The following is an 18,596-nucleotide window of genomic DNA, read 5'->3' as shown; positions in this document are numbered from 1 at the left end:
GAAAACATCACCATCGAGAATCATCGACAAGTGGTGAGAGAGCGAAAGGTGAAAATCCTAGACACGGCCCCTTCGTCGCAGATAAGAGGAGAGAGCTGTTCTAGCGCGAATACGAATAGGGAGGATAAGCGAAGAGAAGGCCCCGAGGCCATGAGAAACGTTTGTGACCTAACATTTAGCGCCCGATACCAGCATAGGAGGCTCTTGAGGCCTGTCCCGTCGTATCGTGGCCGAGGACGGAGAAGGACGGTCCCCACGAATACATTTTACGTATCCGTACCAAGAGTAAAGGCGATCCACCTCGAGAAGGCATTGCGACGTTTTGATTGGAACGAGGATCCGAATAGGAGGCCAGAGTCGCTCGAAATCGGTCATCGATTCTCACCCCTGCATTTGACGTGCTCGATCGATTCTCCCATCTCTGGGAATCGACTCTCCTTCCTGGAGGAATCCGTTTCGTGCGGAGAGGTCGTACGCAGGAGAACAGCCGCGCTGTCGGCACGGGATGTTTCCTCCATCGATCCAGACCATATCCGATCCTCAGTGATGAGATTTCCCCTCCGAAGATAAGTGATCCTGTGTCCGGGGATGAAGGATCTCTTCATCGAGGGCAGTACGCTGCCCAGAACGGGGGTTGAGACTTTCGACCAATCGGTCGCGATTGTTCCATCGGAGCGGCGCTTGTGCTTGTGTCTGAGGGGACGCCTCGCGGATGAAAATCCGGGTCCTATGATCCTGCCGCGGAAGAGGTCAATTATCGACATGGGCCTCGTCGTACATCACCGCGAAGCGGAAAGATGACCTCAGGAACCTCGATGATGGTCGACTTTGTTGGAACCGCGGAGAGACCTGTGCTCCGGAGCTTCATTGAGCGTTCCCCACATCGCGCCAGCGATACCTTCCCCTGGCCTCGGACTCTCTGCCATTATAAAGTCAAATACACAAGTATCGGATATCTAGCGAAGACGTGAAACCTCTATCTTTGTCTTAGATAAAGAAAAGTACCTCCCTCATATTGCGGAAATCAGAATGGGACCTCTCTCATATTGAAGAAGTTGGAATAGGAGCTCCTCCATTATAGGTCACAGATAAAACTCGTGGAGTCGGTTTCGTGACTCATTCTTGTCCTTTTCGAATACTGGAGTCGACTTCTGCCAGTTTCACTGAATGAGCCTTCTCCTTGGAAGAATGGACTTGACCGCCGCAACAGAAGTACATTCGTTCAGATAGTGCGCGAATGCTATGAGGAGGAAACGCGGGAGCGCTCAGCGAACGGAAAGTCATTCGATCGATCCATGCCCGTGCCAATAATCATTTCGTGTGCACAGCATCCCCAATGGTGAAATCGCAGGGCGTGACCTTGACTTCTCATCAGATCCGATTCATCGAGGCGTCGAATGGATGAAGGATCTCTAGATTTGAGAACAGGGCTTCGTCGGCACTTCTTTGTTTTCTAAAACTTAAAACGTAATGTTTCCAAGGAATCCATCGATTTCAGTGATGCCGAGGATCTCAAAACTTCTGTGAGCTCATCGTGATGGCGACGATGGCAAAGCGCTGAAGTAGAAGTATTATTGCATATTTTCCAACGATGCCAGCTGAGACGATGCAGGCCGTCTATCCAGAAGAATCGCTTTGCACTCCCTCTCCGACTATCACGGGAGAACAGAAAAGCAGGAACCGAGTGTTTCTCATTCTCAGAAGCACTGTGAGCGGTTGAACTGATCGAAGGTGAGTTCTGATCGGCAAGCAGCGTCGACGACAATGTTATAGTTCCGCGGATGACTCCTCCGTGAATGCGTAGGTAGTTGTAGTAGGAGAAATTAGACCAATCGACTTTCCGTCCTCAAATATAAATAAGTAGAAGGTCGGGCCGCAGGCTCGAACGCAAGCTGGGCGATCGCAAACGCTCGGTGGCAGGGCATGGAGCCGTGTTAGGGATGGTATCAGGTCGATTATGGCAGGCGTCGAGCAAGCAAGCTGATCATTTGTCTGAATTGAGGAACGAGTGCAGTCGCTGGGGCTAGAAGCAAGAGGAAAATTCGATTGTTGCTCTTCGAATAGAGTTTACTACGGTGAAGAGTAAATTTTGTTCTCTTCCACGGAGAAATCCGCAAATATCATTGGAGGCGATGCTCTACAGAATCTGTGAGCAGGTGGCAGGATCCGGGAGCTAGTGATAGAATCTGCGAGCTAGTGACAGAACTCGCGCACCTGGCGGCGGCGGCTTGCGGGACGATAAGCGAGGCTATCCGCAGTTGCGAGGCAGCCTGTGCGGCGATCTAGATCCCCGCGAAACGATCTCCCTCCGTGTCGGCGGCTACGGGTCCTAGTCGGAGCAGGCAATCCAGCCTGAACGTCGTGAGCTCTGAGCGAGGCTTGCTGAATTCTCCAATTTTCTTCCGGCCACGAACGACCGCGCTGTAGTAGGTTGGGTTGCATGGATCGCGTGAGGATGTTCTCTCGCTCAAGATTGTTTGTGTTTTCTCTCCCATATCGCGAGTCGAGACAGTGGCAAGGTCATAGATGATTCGTGAATTGTTCTCGTTTCTTCGTTTCAGATACCGGCTTGGAAATGGTGAGTAACCCCTGCTGGATAATGCGCAATTCATGACTCCGCAAGGATGTGCAGAGCGTTTCACGCGAAGACCGGCATGCGATATGCATTCTCCGAATAGGAAAAAATCGAAGACGCACAAAGGTACTGAGAAAATCTGAATCAGGCTTCCTTCCCCTGGCAGGATTTTTGGAAGAACGCAAAGTCCATCTACGAATTCGAGGCCCTCGACATCGAAGGGAACAATGTCTCCCTGGATAAATACAGGTGATTATTCTCCGTAGTACCTCGTCTGATTCTCCGTGCGATTCCTCGCATCTATCTCCGGTGACCTTGCTTTTGTAAAGTCGAACTCACTCTTTAATGGTCTTCCAGGGGGAAAGTCTGTATTATCGTCAACGTGGCATCTAGATGAGGAGTGACCGACCGCAACTACCGAGAACTAGTTGCATTACATGAGAAGCATGGAGAGCAAAATGGACTGAGAATTCTTGCGTTCCCATCGAATCAATTCGGTAACCAGGAAGCACGAGGCAACGATGAAATCCAGAAGTTCGCCCAAGGTAAACACGTCTCTCCGGGAACCGAAATTTTCGCGTTTTCTGTCTCTGCGTTACCCACGATGAAGGAGATTTCATCTCCAATGTCGATGCCGACTACTTTCGGAAGAGGTGTTCGGTGAGCCATGGCCTACAGACTATCCATCGTTTCCTCTTGTCGCTTCCAGGGAAATACGGTGTGACGTTCGACTTGTTTGCGAAGATCAATGTGAACGGCAACGACGCTCATCCGTTATGGAAATATCTTAAAGAAAAACAATCTGGCTTCATGATCAAGTGAGATTCCCCTCTGAGCGCTGGCCTTGAGACGTCCATACGTTGCGAGATCCACTAATAAGGGATTCTTCCTCGCAATGATAAATGTTGTTGTTGATTTCGGCTCAATGAGTTCCAAATCGATTTCCTCCCTTGGCAGCGCCATCAAGTGGAATTTCACTAAATTCATCATCGATAAAAATGGTCAACCAGTAAAGAGATACGGAACGACAACTCATCCTCTGGTAAACGCGGAAGCTCGATACGCAGATATTTTCAAAAGCCTGCCTAGTCTAGGCGCTTCCTCATTCATATCATCGAATTCGTGGCTCTTCGAATTCCCAGGCGATGGAGGACGATTTAATGAAATACTTCGCCGAAACTCCGACCGGAAGCGCTTAAGGTCGCAGCAGGATTTCGACGATGAATGCTCTGTCGCATTCTGGAAACATGCTGCTAGAAGGACCATCCGGATTAGCAGATCTTCGCACCTCCACAGAGATCCCGTGGTGTTGAAGACGATAATGATTTCAACATGTCGAAGAACTTCCCTTCGATGACGCTATCAGGACTCATAGCCTTGATCAAGCTTCAGTTGACTCTTGTGAAATGAAGAGGTATCTATAAACCAGGAATGGTGAGATTTCTCCGATGAGCAATCAGGGTCAATAAATCTTGTCATGGCACACTCGGGCATACGTACTCCTTCCGGGGTAGGAACAGCTCATGAAAATTCCGCGTCCGAGGTGATCGTTCCCGGTGCGATAATTGTGCATTGCGGAGTCAAAACTCATCTTTCCAATTATTCAACGGATTTGACGGCCCGCGCATGCCTCCGGGAAGATAACGGAAGGGAAGCAACCCACCCGTAAATACCTCTACAGCGCATGCTCCGAACATTGTGAATGTCCGAATCGGTGATGGTGTTGACGGAAATTCAAAAAATGATTCGTTTCGCGAATATGATTGGAGAAGGTTCCGGAGGACCGATGATTCACCCTCCGTTGATTGCTGCCGTCATGGAACGTCAAGTCGTAGTTTGTATCACATGGGCTCCTGGTCGACGACATGGAAAACAAACATGAATGCGCGGTCATGGCGATGGCGCTGTTTATACCCTCAAGCCTCCGATAATCATGATTTACGCGTAAGATTCAGTGCTCTGTTGACAGGCCCGTTTGTGGGGAGCGCGTCTGGTCCGTGAGCTTTTCGAAAATACAAAGCCCGCGAGGACTCATGGGGCTTGCGGCTCTGATTGGTTACCCAATTCAAGATTGCCCATATCCCGTGAACCTACGCTCTCTAGTCCCGATTCTGCCCAGAGGTGTCCGTGCCACGACGAGATTGCCCTTATAAGGGCGAGCGTGATCGATTCGACAAGCATTTCTCCGCTTACTGCCGACTGCGTGTAAGTCTCGATGGTCCTGATTCCTCTATGGGAAGTACTTCACGATGAATCACACCAAGAGTGCCACCCCGTTTGGGATGCAGGGTGGGCGGATGATGCGTCAGTCGTCCAAGAAGCGATCGGAGCCGATACGCACGATTTTCGAAAAACAACGTGCCGGCGACTCGAGAGAAAGAAAGTTCGTATCATTCACAGAGCGATCTGCCGGATCGGCTTGGCCATCCGGTCAATCTGTCGATCCTCGTGATCATTGAGCGGCGCGGAATGGGGAGATCATAACCCAGAGGGAGTCTAAAACCCGTTGCCGAGGGGATGCGCTGGTCGCGGCGCCGAATCTTTTACTTTTCATCCCCCCAAGTCCGTTCGCGAACAAAGTAGGGAATCTGAAGCGAGCCTGGTCCAGAGCTCCGTGGAAACGTTATCATGAGGTCTCAGGAAGGCGGATCCACTCATTCGATCCGAAGCGTCCCGTTCTGATGAAAAGAAGTAAAAAAGTATCACCGAATCCACTGTTATCGGGAGGTACGGAGTTATAAATTCGAATATTCATCGATGCTTCCTAAAGCCAGAAACGAACATTCGTCGAGAATCCTACCGAGAAATTCGTCTATCGAGCGGTGAAAGAGGTCCGTGCTGCCCCGGCCAAACAAACGCCGGAAATTCGGTTTGTATTGAAGGGGAGGGGGATGCAGGCGGTCGCGGACGCCTCGCCGATTAGAAAGTCGTATGCAGGATATGGGGAGACCCGCTGACGTTCTGCGTTTAAGGGTAGACTCAGGTCCTGCTTGTCGGCCCGATCGAATATGGATCTCTCTTGCGAGCGGCGTTCTCTCAGCCTCCACCCCGTGTCATTAGTAAGGACTGATGACCCCTACGCACGGCAAGGAGTGGAAATATGTAGACCGCCAGCGCTAATACATATTAAGCAAGCGTAACAACAGAGAGGGATCAAGAGATGCGGAAAGCATGGAGAAGGGGATCTTTTTCATCCTTCGCGCGAAAGGCTCCTCCCCTGAAGCCATCGGATATAAGCGAACACTTGATGCTGCGCCCGGTTTTGCGCAAGAGGTTCACAACGTTTCTGCGACGGACCAGGCGGGCAGACATGGTAAGAGGCATTTCTAGAGATAGGTACGGGAGCGAAACTATTATGCGGACTTGAATTGTCGGAATCCAATCCCTGTACGGAAGCGCCAAGATTGAAGTTTCATCTCGACTCTACATACGTACATGTTCACTCAAAAGCCTCGTATTTTCTCGCTGGCTTCTCGATGGCTCGATAATCGTGCTTCGGGCTTACGGTACGGTTGTCCGATTCGTCCTTCCGATGGGCATCCGCGAATGAGTCAGCATGAGAGCTCCGACTCAGACTCGGGCTCATGTTATTTAGTAAGTCCTCATTTAATCACAGAGTAGCGCGTTCCTATGCTGTACAGCTCTGCTTCTGGATTAGAAAATAGCGGGGACTCCTACCGGGGACCATACCGTGATCTCTTCCGCGGTCTGCGGGAGTTTGATTTTGGATTGATTCCGGATTCTCCACACCCAGGCAGCGGACGGCAGCCACCCGACTTCTATTTTATCTATTTATTCTATAAGGAGCACATATTGTTCTCCCTCCCGTTCAGTGCCATGGGGTGGCCTCAGCCAGCGAACGGCCGTCCTCATGGCACTGAAAGGGTTGAAGTCATTCCATCAGTCAGCCGGACTGTGGAAGCCGACTCTCTTCCGGCAGAATCGTCGACCGACCTCCCATAGAGTCCTACCAGGACGTTCCCCTGAATTCTTCATACCGATCTGTGGATGTTCGCCGGCGCCTCCACTTAATACTGCATGCTGATGGAAAGCTCTGCACACACGTTTGTCGGCAGACTCTTTCACCGGCGGAGCAGAGTCCCGGTCGGATTCGGTGACGTTAATATTTGGTGGTGGCTGTGCTGTATCGAGCGCCGTATAAGAACTTCGCCTCGAGCTGATTCGGGGGAAGCAGAACGGCCTACAACGTATATGCATAACGTTGGACCCACTCTGAAACAAAGTGGTAGTTCGCAAAGTCACATCGACAGATGAGCACCCGTCTTGCTCTCTGAATCTACGAAGTATTTCCTGAGGCTGAAATTCACAGGCTATGTTTATACATTGTGGCGATCGCTGGCAACATGCAACAGCTCTTCCGAGGAAATAATTTTGGTTCGGCCGCTCGGTTCACCTTAAAAGCGGAATCCCATGATTTCGATCGCGCCTATTCCTCTCTGCGAGGATCGGTGCGCATTCCACGGAATAGACCGGGATGACCGTCTCGAGACATCAGCCAAATATTCATTCCATCTCGATGCTGTACGCAGTTGTGATTGCGCAGTACGCGATCGCCGCGGGAGTTCTCTGTCGTCTGTCTGACCTCGCCAATAAGACTCGATGGGGTACATGAGCTCGCCAATAAGTTCGCGCTCGTGTTCTGATCGATGATAAGTCTCCTCAGTCGGGATCCCCCTTCGTGATACTCCGATCAGAGCATCCGCAACACAGGCTGTCGCTCATGATCGCGTTGCGGTACGGGCGAAGCAAAAGTGAAGCAACGATTATATTCCAGCGCGTTTTCTACATCACAATAGCTGTGGGCCTAGCGATCTGTTTCGGCTCGGCTAACGCCCAAAAGAAGACTGCTAAGAAAAGCACAGACGCCCCTGCGTATGACGACTACGACGACGATTACGATGCAGCTGTCGGGGACGCTTCATCGGCAATCGATGGAAAGCCTCCGAAGAAAGCATCTGCGGAAAGCTCCTCGACAACTACGACTGCCCCAGTAGAAGAAGACGATTCGACAAAAGGTTCACATCCGTTCTTCAAGAACCGTTTAAAGCTGCGAAATCGTCCTTCCCCCCATCCTGCGGTGAAAACGAGACCAACTCTTCCCAGCTTCATCAAGCACCCAGCGAGTGAGTATATCAGAACTTAGCCGAGCAGCCGAATCGAGCGATGAGAACAGCACCCTGCTCATTGAAGAGCGGGACTCCCGTAACCACGCCGCTATATCTTCTGGGATGGACCGGCGCGTCCTTATGACCTTGCTTTTCCGGAGGAGAGGTCTAGATGGGCAGCTGTCGGAATCTCAGCGTAAGAATCTGGCGAGATAGCTGATAAATCGCTCCGCATCTGCTCCCTGGAGCGATAGGCTTGTGATCTTCGTTGATTCCGAATTTCCGCAACATCCATTATCTATTATTCTATGTTCAGCAGTATACGGGTTCTGTTGCCATCTTTGCCCTTCCCTCCCTCCTCCCGAGGAGCCTCGCCCAGCGTCTCAACGAGACCGACCACTCGTAATTCGGAAGTCGTATCTACAACTCATTGCTGAACTGAACGTCGATTTACGCATCAACTTATTCCTCTGTACTCGCAGATATCGAAGATCTCGGGCATGATCATCCGCCCGAGAAAAAGGCCACTCAGCCGCCCTTGCCGAGACCGAGGCGCACCACCTCTAGACCCCATAAATTCAGGTCTGTGATACTGTCCATCTATTGAGATTCGGTCGATAACTCCATCTCCGAGAAGCAGGCAGAAGCATGTCGATCCGTCTGACGGTTCCGTATCCACAGCTCAACCTTTTATCGCAAGAAAACGCCTCCCAAAGAGCAACCTAAAGATGAATACGATTACGAGGAAACTAGCGAAGACGCTCCAGGACCACAGCCATCAAGTCCGAAGCCATCGCTTGTCTCGCGGCCTCTTCGGCCTCGAGGTCGACAATAGTTCTTCGGTTAGCAGGGGAGCAATAGACTCGCTGTCACTGAATACGAGACTTATGCACACCTCATGTACGATCGCGAAATCGCATAAACAAGGGGGAATAAATTTGATAGTTGAAAAGCGCTCGCTGCTGCTGCGCGATTAGCGAATAACCCCCTTACCCTTCGGTTTCCTCCATGTATGATGAATATGTTTCATATCAAACCAACCCTCCCCGCCTTCTATGTCAGAGATCTTCGAAGGGCTCGATTTTTTCGAACGAATGCGCAGCCTCGAGATCGAGAGCCGTGAGCGGTATCCTGAGCAGATAAGCTGGCCAGACGGCTTGGCGTGACCTGCGACGGGATAAGCTGAGGCATACGATGACGTGGGATTGATGTCTGCCAAGGTGTAGCTCTGTCTGGAAGAGCAAATACATCTGCAGCGGCATTTTCCTCGTTCTCGACCGTCGGTTTCTTCCTTGTGCATCGAAATCAGATCGCCAGCCAGTACGCCCGAGGAGGAATCAGCCTCGACCAGCCTTCTTTCTCGTCTCTCAGATTCCACAGAACTCCGCAGAACGTTCTTTTGAACAAGCTCCTCCGATATCCTTTAGAAACACAAGGCACGTCGCTTTGGAGCTCCCCGACGGTGGAGAGATCAACGCCCGAGCCATTCATCCGCGCTTTCACTCATTTTTTCCGTCTGCAAAGAAGGAACACTCCCCAGAGGGCTGAGCTAACCCCTGTCAATTAGGTGTTTCTATGATGGAGGGATATCGAAGAACAGAAACTCTTGGATGGAGTTTCCCTCCTCATTCAGCGGAAATCCGCTTTCCCGCGGAGCTTACTCATTCAGAGGCGACTGAGATATTTCAAGTATAGGGAGCTCAGAGTGGCTCCCGGTAGTGGTAGAGAGAAAAGAATGCCATGCGCGTATGACCTAATCATCGACACACATGAGGGGCTCGTCTGGGCCACTATTCACGGATACCCTCGACTCCTTTGGGATTGCATACGAATCAACGCAAGACTGTCGAGGTTTATGGCATGAAGGTATCGGAGGGTCAGGTCGACAGAGTGTATGAGAATAGTTCATCGACTACAATGTTTCACGAGGCTCGATGGTGCCCCAATCGGCTTCGGTCGGGACAGAACCATGACGAGATTCAGACTCCGTGGGCGACAATTTCCTGATGAGGCTCAGTGAAGGAATATCTCTCTGGAGGGAGGGAGGGATATTCGAGAAATCACTCCGAGTCTCCTGAACAAGAAACTTTTATTCCATGACTCCTTGGGTAACATTGAGGAACTCAGAATTCTTAAGGGAGAACCATATATGAGGAGGAAGGAATTGACATCATTCTCTGGTATGCACTGGGCTCCCATGCATTCGAAACCTTAATCTTGTCTCGTCGAGCGAACCTCCTCCGTCTCAACATTGCCCATGATTCACACAGCCCAGCGGTTTCGCCTATAATATAGTTTTTTGTTTATCCTAAGTGGGCGACCATACCGTACGTAGAAAGACTAGAGCTCAGCTCGCGGCAATGATTGTCCTCCTCCGGTCCTGTCCCCCAATCGGTCATTTGTGCTCTCCCGTGTATGCGGTCCAAACTCGCTCCATACAATCGACACCTGCGCGGGTTAGAGGTGTTCGGAGACTGTGCTCTCGACGTCGACCCTAGGCCTCCGAGTTCTGAATCAGATATGTCGCGGGGGTCCCGAGAGAACCGGAGTTTTTCGGGACCCTCGCACCGGGGTCAATGGTGACGATGAGGATTGCGACGACCGGTTCACCTGTTGGCGGCTCCATGTCAACTCGATCGCGTGGTGATTAAGTGGCAGCAGCATCTCATCATCTCATCTCGCCATCTCAGCTTGAGATGTCCACCCTGTATGGGGGACTCAGCTCGGTCAGACGAAATCGAAGTGGGCCGCTCCTGGCTTTCCTCCCGATTCTGTTTTTCACCAAAAATCCGGAAAACGATCCCGATATCGTGAACAACGACCCCTACCGCAGATCTTCGTGAATTATCCTCTGCATCGTGGATCTCGCAACACAGAACCTCGCCGCTAGCTCGTTGATCGAGACCGACGGATCCATCCGACGGCTTTCTTGAACAGCACTAATCAACTCGGGGGTTCGTTTAGTCGATTCTCGATGGCGCTTTTTCCGAGTAGCCGTGGCTGAGCCACCCTCTGCCTGTTCGAACTCCGCAAATTCGGCAGCCGCTCGATATACAGTAGCCCTGGGATAGTCGAAGAACTCAACAATTTGTTTCGGCGTCCGTCCAGCCCGCAAGGCTTCGAAAATTGCATTTCGACGATTCTCGTGAATATTCCGACTTTCTTGGTCCGCCATGGTTGAAGTTACTGGCTCGAGCGTGTTTGTTGTGATCAGTTGGCGCCAAATCCTCTCTCAATATCGGATGCCGATGGCTGCCGGCGGCCGGGACTTCTCCAGCAGGAGAGGGGCGGCCATATTGGCAGATGGCGCTATCGAGAGCTCGGCGCGGCTTTCGAAACTTGAGGAATCCTCGAGAACAAGGGACCCGGGAGTGATCGGACTCCCATCCACGGAGTCTGGTGAGGATATACTGCGAGAATCCTCGAGATGGGGATCCCGAATGTTATCGGTCTCCTATCCGTAGAGAGTCGTACGGATCAAATCCTCGCGATGAGGGACCCAGAAATTCTCGGCAAGAAGGCGAGGCAATGGGAGCTGTTCGGGTCTTTGAGCACAGGGAGAAATTCCATGATGCAGGACGACCTGTGAATGGGCTTCTCAATCTCGGCTCGTGAAGCTCGATCTCAATTCGCCAGGAATCGCAGTCTTTCGAAAATAATCACGATGGTGGCCAGGAAGGGCAATCTGTACAGCCGAGCAAGATCTATCATCCTCGCCCCATGAAATAGGTTCACCGCGCTCGGTCTCAGCGAGACCGGCGATGAGAGCGCAATACGGATTCGAGTCGTGATGTAGTGATGTGATATGGGGGCTTTACCGGCAGGTTGCGAGTCAGAAAGCCGATCAGAGTCGCGTGTACCACGTTTACGTAGATTGGCCAATCTCTTCTCGGAATCCCGAGGTTATCCGTATCCGTCAAGCTAATGCTCACCTAACCACTTTCCCGGAATAAGAGCTCCGAAAACTATCATTGATATTCACAATATTTGATTTATTGCTACATACAATCGGTACTCCGTCTGAAGTCTTGCCTCCTCTCTCCAAAATTAAAAAGCTCGATCACAGCCGGATTTCACCAAAGAGTTCAATTATTCATCTATTGAGTTAAAAGACACCGAATATGTTGCAATTTTCCTCAGGATCGAGTTCGGAGACGGATCCTACGGGAGGTTTGTTCGTTCGTTTTCGTTTATCCAATAGTTTCTGTAATCACGACCTACCTTCCTCGCAAGCTCCTCGGTCAGGAGACATGCCATGGCGCAGTTTTTCTCATTCAGTTTATACGCTTGCAATGCGAAAGGATCCGTCAAGACAGCTAATTGCACTTGTTGACAGAAATTGTCGAGGCTCAGAACCATACCATGGTCACCCCTTATTTGTTGCGGGAAAGTGTCGAAGAGACTACGCGCGACAGGATGTTCTATCGCCCGATGTTTCTCATTGAAATGTCGCTCGGCTTGATTCTCCACGACGTAGCCTGATGTTCCTGGAGGACCATGCTCTTCCATGTAGATTCTATTCAAAACATCTATCAAAGTCGGAGCGAGGATGCTTTTCCGGTGGCTATGGAACGGACAGAACCAGCAGGCGCTAGTATAAACTCCTCCTTCCGAGCTGGTCCCGCATAAGAACGGGTTGAGTGTCACGAACATAACCCCGTTCATGATGAAAGCATTTCTAGCTATCGCGGTCATTGCCTGGCTGAAAACCTCAGCGACTCGCGGCGAACCGATCGAATCGTCTGCAGATGTCTTCGAATTCTTCCAGACGGAGAAGCTCTTCCGATTGACGATGAGTTCTACCAGCAGTGAAACTTTGTTCATTGCTGCTGTGGCTTCCTTACTGGGAGCGGGCGGCTTGAATACAAGGACTCTTCTCATAGTTTCCGGAGTCGTTCCGCAGGGAAGAGCCGCGACCCACGACGAGAGGAACAATCTTGCGATTTCGAGGAAAAGTCTCTGAAACTTGTTATTCAGCACTTGGACGCCACCCTTCGAATCATAGAGATGCTGTAGAGACGGTGGAACCCTCCCGTGATCCGCTGTAATAAAAGTTATTCATGGACCATTATCGATTGGACAAAGTTCAGTTTTTATCATCCGTACAGATGTCCTCGTCATACATGCTGCTTTTTGCATGAGCTCTATAGAATATGGGAGAATGTATTCCACGTACGGGCCACCTTCGATCCGACGAGGATGTGCGCGAAAGAATTATCGCGGCTCAACGCCAAGTACGGAGGACTCTCTGCTGTAATTGATGAATTGTCTTACATTGAGGAGCCTCCCCAGCGAAAAGTCATGATCAGAGCCCGTAGTTCCGAGCATTTATTTGAGATGTTCCCCCAGTTGAATTCATCTTCATCATTCTAGAACCGAACGCAACCAGATACATTACTAATAATTTCGAATAAATGCTAGAGAAGCGCGGGCTCTAGACATGGTTAAGGCTGGGAATCATTCACGGCATTAGCTTGGAAATTCCCGGGCGATTCGCGCCCCCATGGACTTCCTCTATGGAGGATCGCTCGAGATAACCGTAAAAAATCACGGCTCTTTGCGCGGCTGCGCTCACTTCCCAGCCCTGATCATTACTATGATTGATATGTCGTACATCATCTTCCGGTGTCTGTTTAATGTTTACCAAGTGGACTCGAGCCCAGATCGCCTCATTCGGGTTATATGATGATAGGTAGATGGTGAGCTCCCAATGTATTCAAACGTGAGGAGACGATAGTCATTCAAAGTAGGGAGAGAGAATCTCGAGTTCTGAAGTTAGCCCCCTTATTGAGGGTCTTGCCTTGGCGGGAGAGCGGTTGCAGTGAGATACGATGCCCTATCCGCTTCAAGTGAACAATCGGCAGCATACGAGCAAAACCATAAATGAAGGATTTATACACAGTATACAATAAGTTTACCGTGATATGGAGCCCAGAGGCGAAGTCGATTGTCTGATGACGCTTGATAGACAATCCGTAAATCTTTGTGCTTAAGGATGATCAGGACCTACACCTCGAGCTCGGATCAATCGAGCGAACAATTTTCGTGTAGAATGCAAGAATCACTCACCTTTCTCCTCGTATTTCGCCCCGGATTTTCTCAGGTAAGCGAGTGAGAAGTAAACACTGTGTCTGATAAGACTCTGAATCCTTATGAAGCCCTTATCGTTCGCGGCTTCATTGTGTCGGACGATGGCTGGGGCAGAAGACTTCGTTTCCGACTGCTTCGGAGCGGGCTCTGTGAGGAAAGAGGGCTGCCTCGAGTTAGAACCGCAAAGAGACATTGGCCGACGTGAATCGACGATTTCTAATGAATGCTATCGAAATCATCTACCTGACTGCACACGCTCCGGTTCCACAGGGGGATGCTTCATGGCAGTAGCCGCTTCGTAACTTGGAGGTTCGAGAGCATAATATGGTTTTGTCTGGCTCAATGAGGCGTTCTCCTCATATAACTTGGAGAGAGACGCAATGTATCCGACCGGATCGAAGGCTGCTTGTGCGGCGGAGCGGGCCATTGCCACGGGATCTTGCGGATAACCTTCCCCTTGTTCGACCTTCGGCGCAGCCCAGGACACCGGAGCAATCGTTGGTGCGTGAAGCCACTCTGGATTCCAGGCAGGAGAGAAAACATTGAAAATCAATCTTGACGACAATGACCTGTCGCTTCAAATCCACAAAAATGAATCGGGGACGCAACCGCGGGATCGGACATCCGAAAACTTCCAAGCGTTTATTTCTTCGGCTGAGAAATCCCAAGGGACTGTGCGCACTGACATCTGATTTTACTCGCGGCCTCTTACGGGCGATGCTTGGCCGGAGTAGAGAAACTTGCTATCCTTGCCGGTATCAGGCGGTGGTTTGGATTACGCTGACTGAAAGAAGAAGAGGGTATCAGAGGGATCCGTGTTCCCTCAAATGTCGTAGGGGCAAATGGCGAAGCATCAATCATGAAGAGTAGCACTGGGACGTCTGCGATCCACCGCGGACAAGAGCTTCCCGCGGTCGGAGGCTTCTCGGGAGACAGGTGTTCACAGGGCGCTTGAGAGTAAGAGATTTCAGCGTCTCCGAGCCACCGAATCCGTACAGAACGAATAATTTCGCCGATATTCTCTGGATGTTATTGCGTCCATCGGGAACGTCTGTCCGGAGTAGCTAGCTCCAGCCGCTCCGGGAATCAACGCTCACAAAACCTCCACAGACGCGGTTTCCGAATCGGCTCCCCGCAACGCGCCGAAAATGACGTGCAAGGAAGCGAAATAGCCGTCCTTTCTCCGTATCGCGGGTAATTCGAATTCAGCGTGCTGGCGTCGAGAACGTCTTTAACTTGCGGGCGGTTTCGCCGATCGATCTCAAGGAGGCCGAGGGAATCGAGCGTATGATCTCACGATCGAGACTCGATTGTGGTCCTAATCGCTATGCTGCTGAGGAGCTCCGCGGGGGACTTTAGGAATTCCCAGCGGTGGAGTGAATGCACTGTTCGGATTTAAATTCCTCGCCATTCCTCTCATTAATCGCCGTTGATCCGTCTAGAGAAATCGAGCCTCATCCGAAGACCTCCAGGGTCACGCTGTAGGGCGGAGAAGACTACGTAGATAAGCTGCAGCGGGCTCACCTCCGCGATGGTGAAAAAGATATTGACCCTCAACATCAGCGCCTGAAGAGCCAAACACTCCAATCCCCATCGCCTCCCGATTGCAACAGCCAAATAGACTACCCGGTATCCGACACGACTTCGCTGCGCGCGGTTCGTGAACTTCGAGTAAATTCTACGGAGGCGAAGAATTTGTCCGGAGACGAGAGTCTGAGAGTTGGGATGAACAAGAAACAAAACACACCCGCGATAAACTGCGAATGCTGCGAGTTTGTCTCCAGCAGCTCTCACTCGCCTCTTGCGCGCAGACGGCCCGCAGTCTGACGATTCTGATAATCAACGTGTTCGGTATAGAGGCTGATGAAAGCTATCTCATCCACACGGGGGAATCACGAGCTCTGTGGGGAAAGCGGCCGCTCTCAGAAACACAAGCAGCGACATGATTCGATTCGGGAAAGGCCAGCGGCGCCACCGCACCGCCGTCATCGCGAATAGTCATCCGCAGCAGGCGCGGTTCGAATGAGCGGTGTTGCGAAACAAATAATCTCGATAATACTTCACACTATGAAATTACCTGATGACAGAATAGTTCTGAAACTCCGGATGTTTTAGCGCATCTGCTCGTTGCGACTGTACCGAGCTCCAGGGGACGAAACGAACATTTTCGGGCCATCTGGCCCTCCTCGAACTGACCAAGCTGCAGTCGAAATTCCTGTATTTCCTTAGGGGTCCGCTGACTTTCTGGTGACAGTAGTAGTTGTTTCCCAGTCTCGGCGAGAGAGGGAACGATGTCCAATAGAGAATCCCGATTGAGCAATGCCGGGACGCAGCACTCCCCATTCATCCGAACTCGTTGCGGAAGTCCGTCCTGGAAACCCTTCTCGGGGACCCTCAAGGGAACCTCCACGAGATCCCCGATGGAATCCCCCACCGCAACCCTTTCAGAGGGCTCTCTCGCGGAAGCTCCAACGTCGGTTGCGGCATCATAGGACGTTCCGGTGTGAAAGATTCGCGAACCGATCGACCAATCAATCAATCATCTCCGCAGCTCCATGCATGGCCCATGACTCTCAGCGTCCGGTCACGACCAACAATCACAACTGTGAAGGAAGATCGGATTCCAGAGGACGTCGATATTCGTCGGTCATGTGAATGAGACATAAACCGCCTTGCTGCGATTCTCGCACAGCAAACAATTGCGGATGTCAAGGATTGCAATCACTCCCTAAGTACCTAGCTCAATCAGAAAACCACTCGATCAAGTTCTCGACGGGGTTCCCGAATTGATCCCTCGCTCGTTTGACGATTCACGACTCGTAGTGGATCGACATCATTCAACCAACAATCGAGGAGAGCCTCACATGAAGGCGCTATGAAGTGTTCGTATGCGTTCCTCAGTTCGTTTTTCATCTGCAAACTCACGGAGGCCCTAGAAATCGAAGCCGAACACTCAAGCTGTCCAACTGGGAGGACTCGTCTCGAAAGAGGTATCAATTCAGAATAGGGGCGATCCGACAAGGGCCAACTTTCGAATGCGGGTCTCAAGCTGATTCTCGGAAAGAGCCCGTATCGATTTGAGCCTTACGAATTTTCACCTTAATCCCCTGAGAAAGATCCCGAATCCGCTCCAGGGTTGAACGTCACGGTTGAGAAGAATTCTACAACATGTCCGTCTCACAGTGGATTGAAATGTATACGGGAACACTGCAACGACAACTTACTAGATCATGCAGTGTGCGTTTTCGGTGAGTTGAGATCACGACTCAGAGCGTCCGGACATTCCACGAAATTGCTCAAATCACAAAGCTCAGAGTGCCAATAAATATTCATCATCGATTCGCCGGAGGGCCGCAGTGACTCAATCATTTTATCAGAAGGGGACGCGGAGAGACGGTTGAACTGGACCTGCGCCATAAAGGTTCCCGAAGACGCTCAACTACATGACTATTCTCTGAGCTGTCCCAGCTTCAACATTACAGATAGTGTCTGCATCGATAAAGGTCAGCGTGAGACATTGAGTATAAAGAGCATTGACTGATGTGAGAGGAGTACCATCGATGACCTGTGCCATCGAGATCGACCTCATTACAGACTGCTGCGTCCTCTATTACGACATCAGTGAACATCTCACGTGGTACAGGAGCTGGACAGCCATCGGTGAGACGATTGAGCCGAGCTGGAATCAGGGTCTACTTTCCATGACTTTCTTTGCGGAGGAACTCCGATTTCACTTTCGACATGCGGTGCTCCAACGCTTCGGGGATGGGTCCTCCACCATCGCACACTGGTAGCGCTCCCTGGGAACTCATCCGAGCTATGATTACTTTCAGCTATAATCACGGCTATAGTGATTTTGGCGATTCTGCTGGCTATGTTGGTTCTTCACTGCAAAACGGTACTGAAAAAGTTCCACAACAGGAGGCGTCAGGCATCGGAATCCTGCCGAGTAACTTTTTCCAAATAAGCCTCGCTGAAGACCTTAACTTACAGATACGAATTCATCCTCTAGGTCCTAGGTACTCGAGTCTTGTGATGATGCTGATATCCTGCAACAAGATGCAATACCTTACGGCGGCTCGAAAGTTTTGAGAAACGTCTAATGATGTTCCATTCCCCCCTCAGTTGCGAAGTGAATTCTCATGCTGAGCCTGTTCCGGAGCGATCTCTGATGGATCACAGATCTCAATGGAGAAGCTCTCCGACTGATCCGGGATATCTTATTTTCTCCACTCCGAATGATCCACACAATTTCTATGATTCCTATCAATTAATTTCGCGGACCCCTCCCCATGATCAGAGGTCAGGAAAGCTTCGGAAACATTTCCCCAAGCATTCGTCTAATTCCCATTGAGAAGCTAGGCTTTCACAAAGTTCAGCCATTTCGAAATTCAGTCACTCTCCTGCTTCCTGATGAATCGTCCATGAAGCTGACAAGCTCGTGATTCAACGGTACAAGAACCCCCACAAGGATATCAGCAAACGAATGACTGGCTCACTGCAGACCCGAAGATATCATCCGAGAGCTCCAAGAGTTCATTCAGAAGCGATCGAGGGATTCCACAAGGACCTCTACGCATCACGAAAACGGAAAATCGAGCCCCTGAGGTAGACAAGGAGTGCGTCATCGGACACCATGAGAAAAACATAGCGATAGAGACCGAGGAAAGGAAGGGAAGCCGTCGAGCCCATCGTATAACTTGAAGACACTAGAGTTGTGAAACAAAACCGTACTCTGGATCCGCTGCTCAGCCGAGCTTGTAACACAACTCCCGACTTCGAAGTCGAATAAACCCCATTGAGTT

At 50.8% G+C, this 18,596-nt stretch overlaps 3 protein-coding genes across 4 annotated transcripts; 2 read left to right on the top strand and 1 right to left on the bottom strand.

Moving 5' to 3' along the window:
* The first annotated feature begins 1,693 nt into the window (after window positions 1-1,693).
* LOC100898975 (phospholipid hydroperoxide glutathione peroxidase) lies at window positions 1,694-4,055 on the top strand. Of its 2 annotated transcripts, XM_003740396.2 has the most exons (7): window positions 1,694-1,731; window positions 2,562-2,578; window positions 2,742-2,824; window positions 2,933-3,120; window positions 3,285-3,393; window positions 3,533-3,617; window positions 3,718-4,034. In XM_003740396.2, the coding sequence occupies exons 2-7, from the start codon at window positions 2,576-2,578 to the stop codon at window positions 3,772-3,774; spliced, it is 525 nt and encodes a 174-aa protein (XP_003740444.2). In that variant the 5' UTR covers window positions 1,694-1,731; window positions 2,562-2,575; the 3' UTR covers window positions 3,775-4,034. The 2 variants fall into 2 exon arrangements, with proteins under 2 accessions (XP_003740444.2, XP_018493889.1); XM_018638373.1 differs by having other exon boundaries at window positions 3,533-4,055.
* A 1,784-nt stretch (window positions 4,056-5,839) lies between these two features.
* LOC100898829 (pollen-specific leucine-rich repeat extensin-like protein 1) lies at window positions 5,840-8,693 on the top strand. The gene is made up of 4 exons (XM_003740395.1): window positions 5,840-5,888; window positions 7,371-7,719; window positions 8,184-8,283; window positions 8,383-8,693. Exons 1-4 carry the CDS (start codon window positions 5,886-5,888, stop codon window positions 8,534-8,536), a joined length of 606 nt encoding a protein of 201 aa, XP_003740443.1. The 5' UTR covers window positions 5,840-5,885; the 3' UTR covers window positions 8,537-8,693.
* Window positions 8,694-11,667: 2,974 nt separating this feature from the next.
* On the bottom strand, window positions 11,668-14,218 carry LOC100903687 (uncharacterized). Its single transcript, XM_018638366.1, has 4 exons — window positions 14,035-14,218; window positions 13,771-13,938; window positions 12,878-12,949; window positions 11,668-12,743 (listed from the first exon to the last, which is right to left on the bottom strand). Exons 1-4 carry the CDS (start codon window positions 14,216-14,218, stop codon window positions 11,863-11,865), a joined length of 1,305 nt encoding a protein of 434 aa, XP_018493882.1. The 3' UTR covers window positions 11,668-11,862.
* Window positions 14,219-18,596: the final 4,378 nt, after the last annotated feature.

The sequence above is a fragment of the Galendromus occidentalis genome, unplaced genomic scaffold (assembly GCF_000255335.2).
Source record: "Galendromus occidentalis unplaced genomic scaffold, Mocc_1.1 scf7180000076944, whole genome shotgun sequence".
NCBI lineage: Eukaryota > Metazoa > Arthropoda > Arachnida > Mesostigmata > Phytoseiidae > Galendromus > Galendromus occidentalis.
Note: the sequence above shows the minus strand (reverse complement) of the source record. Positions and strands in the feature narration are given on the sequence as shown.

Coding starts and splice junctions, on each gene's coding strand:
- LOC100898829 (XM_003740395.1), top strand. Junction 7,720..8,183: donor CTTCATCAAGCACCCAGCGA/GTGAGTATATCA, acceptor CTGTACTCGCAG/ATATCGAAGATCTCGGGCAT. Junction 8,284..8,382: donor TCTAGACCCCATAAATTCAG/GTCTGTGATACT, acceptor CCGTATCCACAG/CTCAACCTTTTATCGCAAGA.
- LOC100903687 (XM_018638366.1), bottom strand. CDS start 14,218: ATGGCCCGCTCCGCCGCACAAGCAGCCTTCGATCCGGTCGGATACATT. Junction 13,939..14,034: donor ACCGGAGCGTGTGCAGTCAG/GTAGATGATTTC, acceptor CTTTCCTCACAG/AGCCCGCTCCGAAGCAGTCG. Junction 12,950..13,770: donor GGCGAAATACGAGGAGAAAG/GTGAGTGATTCT, acceptor CAATTACAGCAG/AGAGTCCTCCGTACTTGGCG.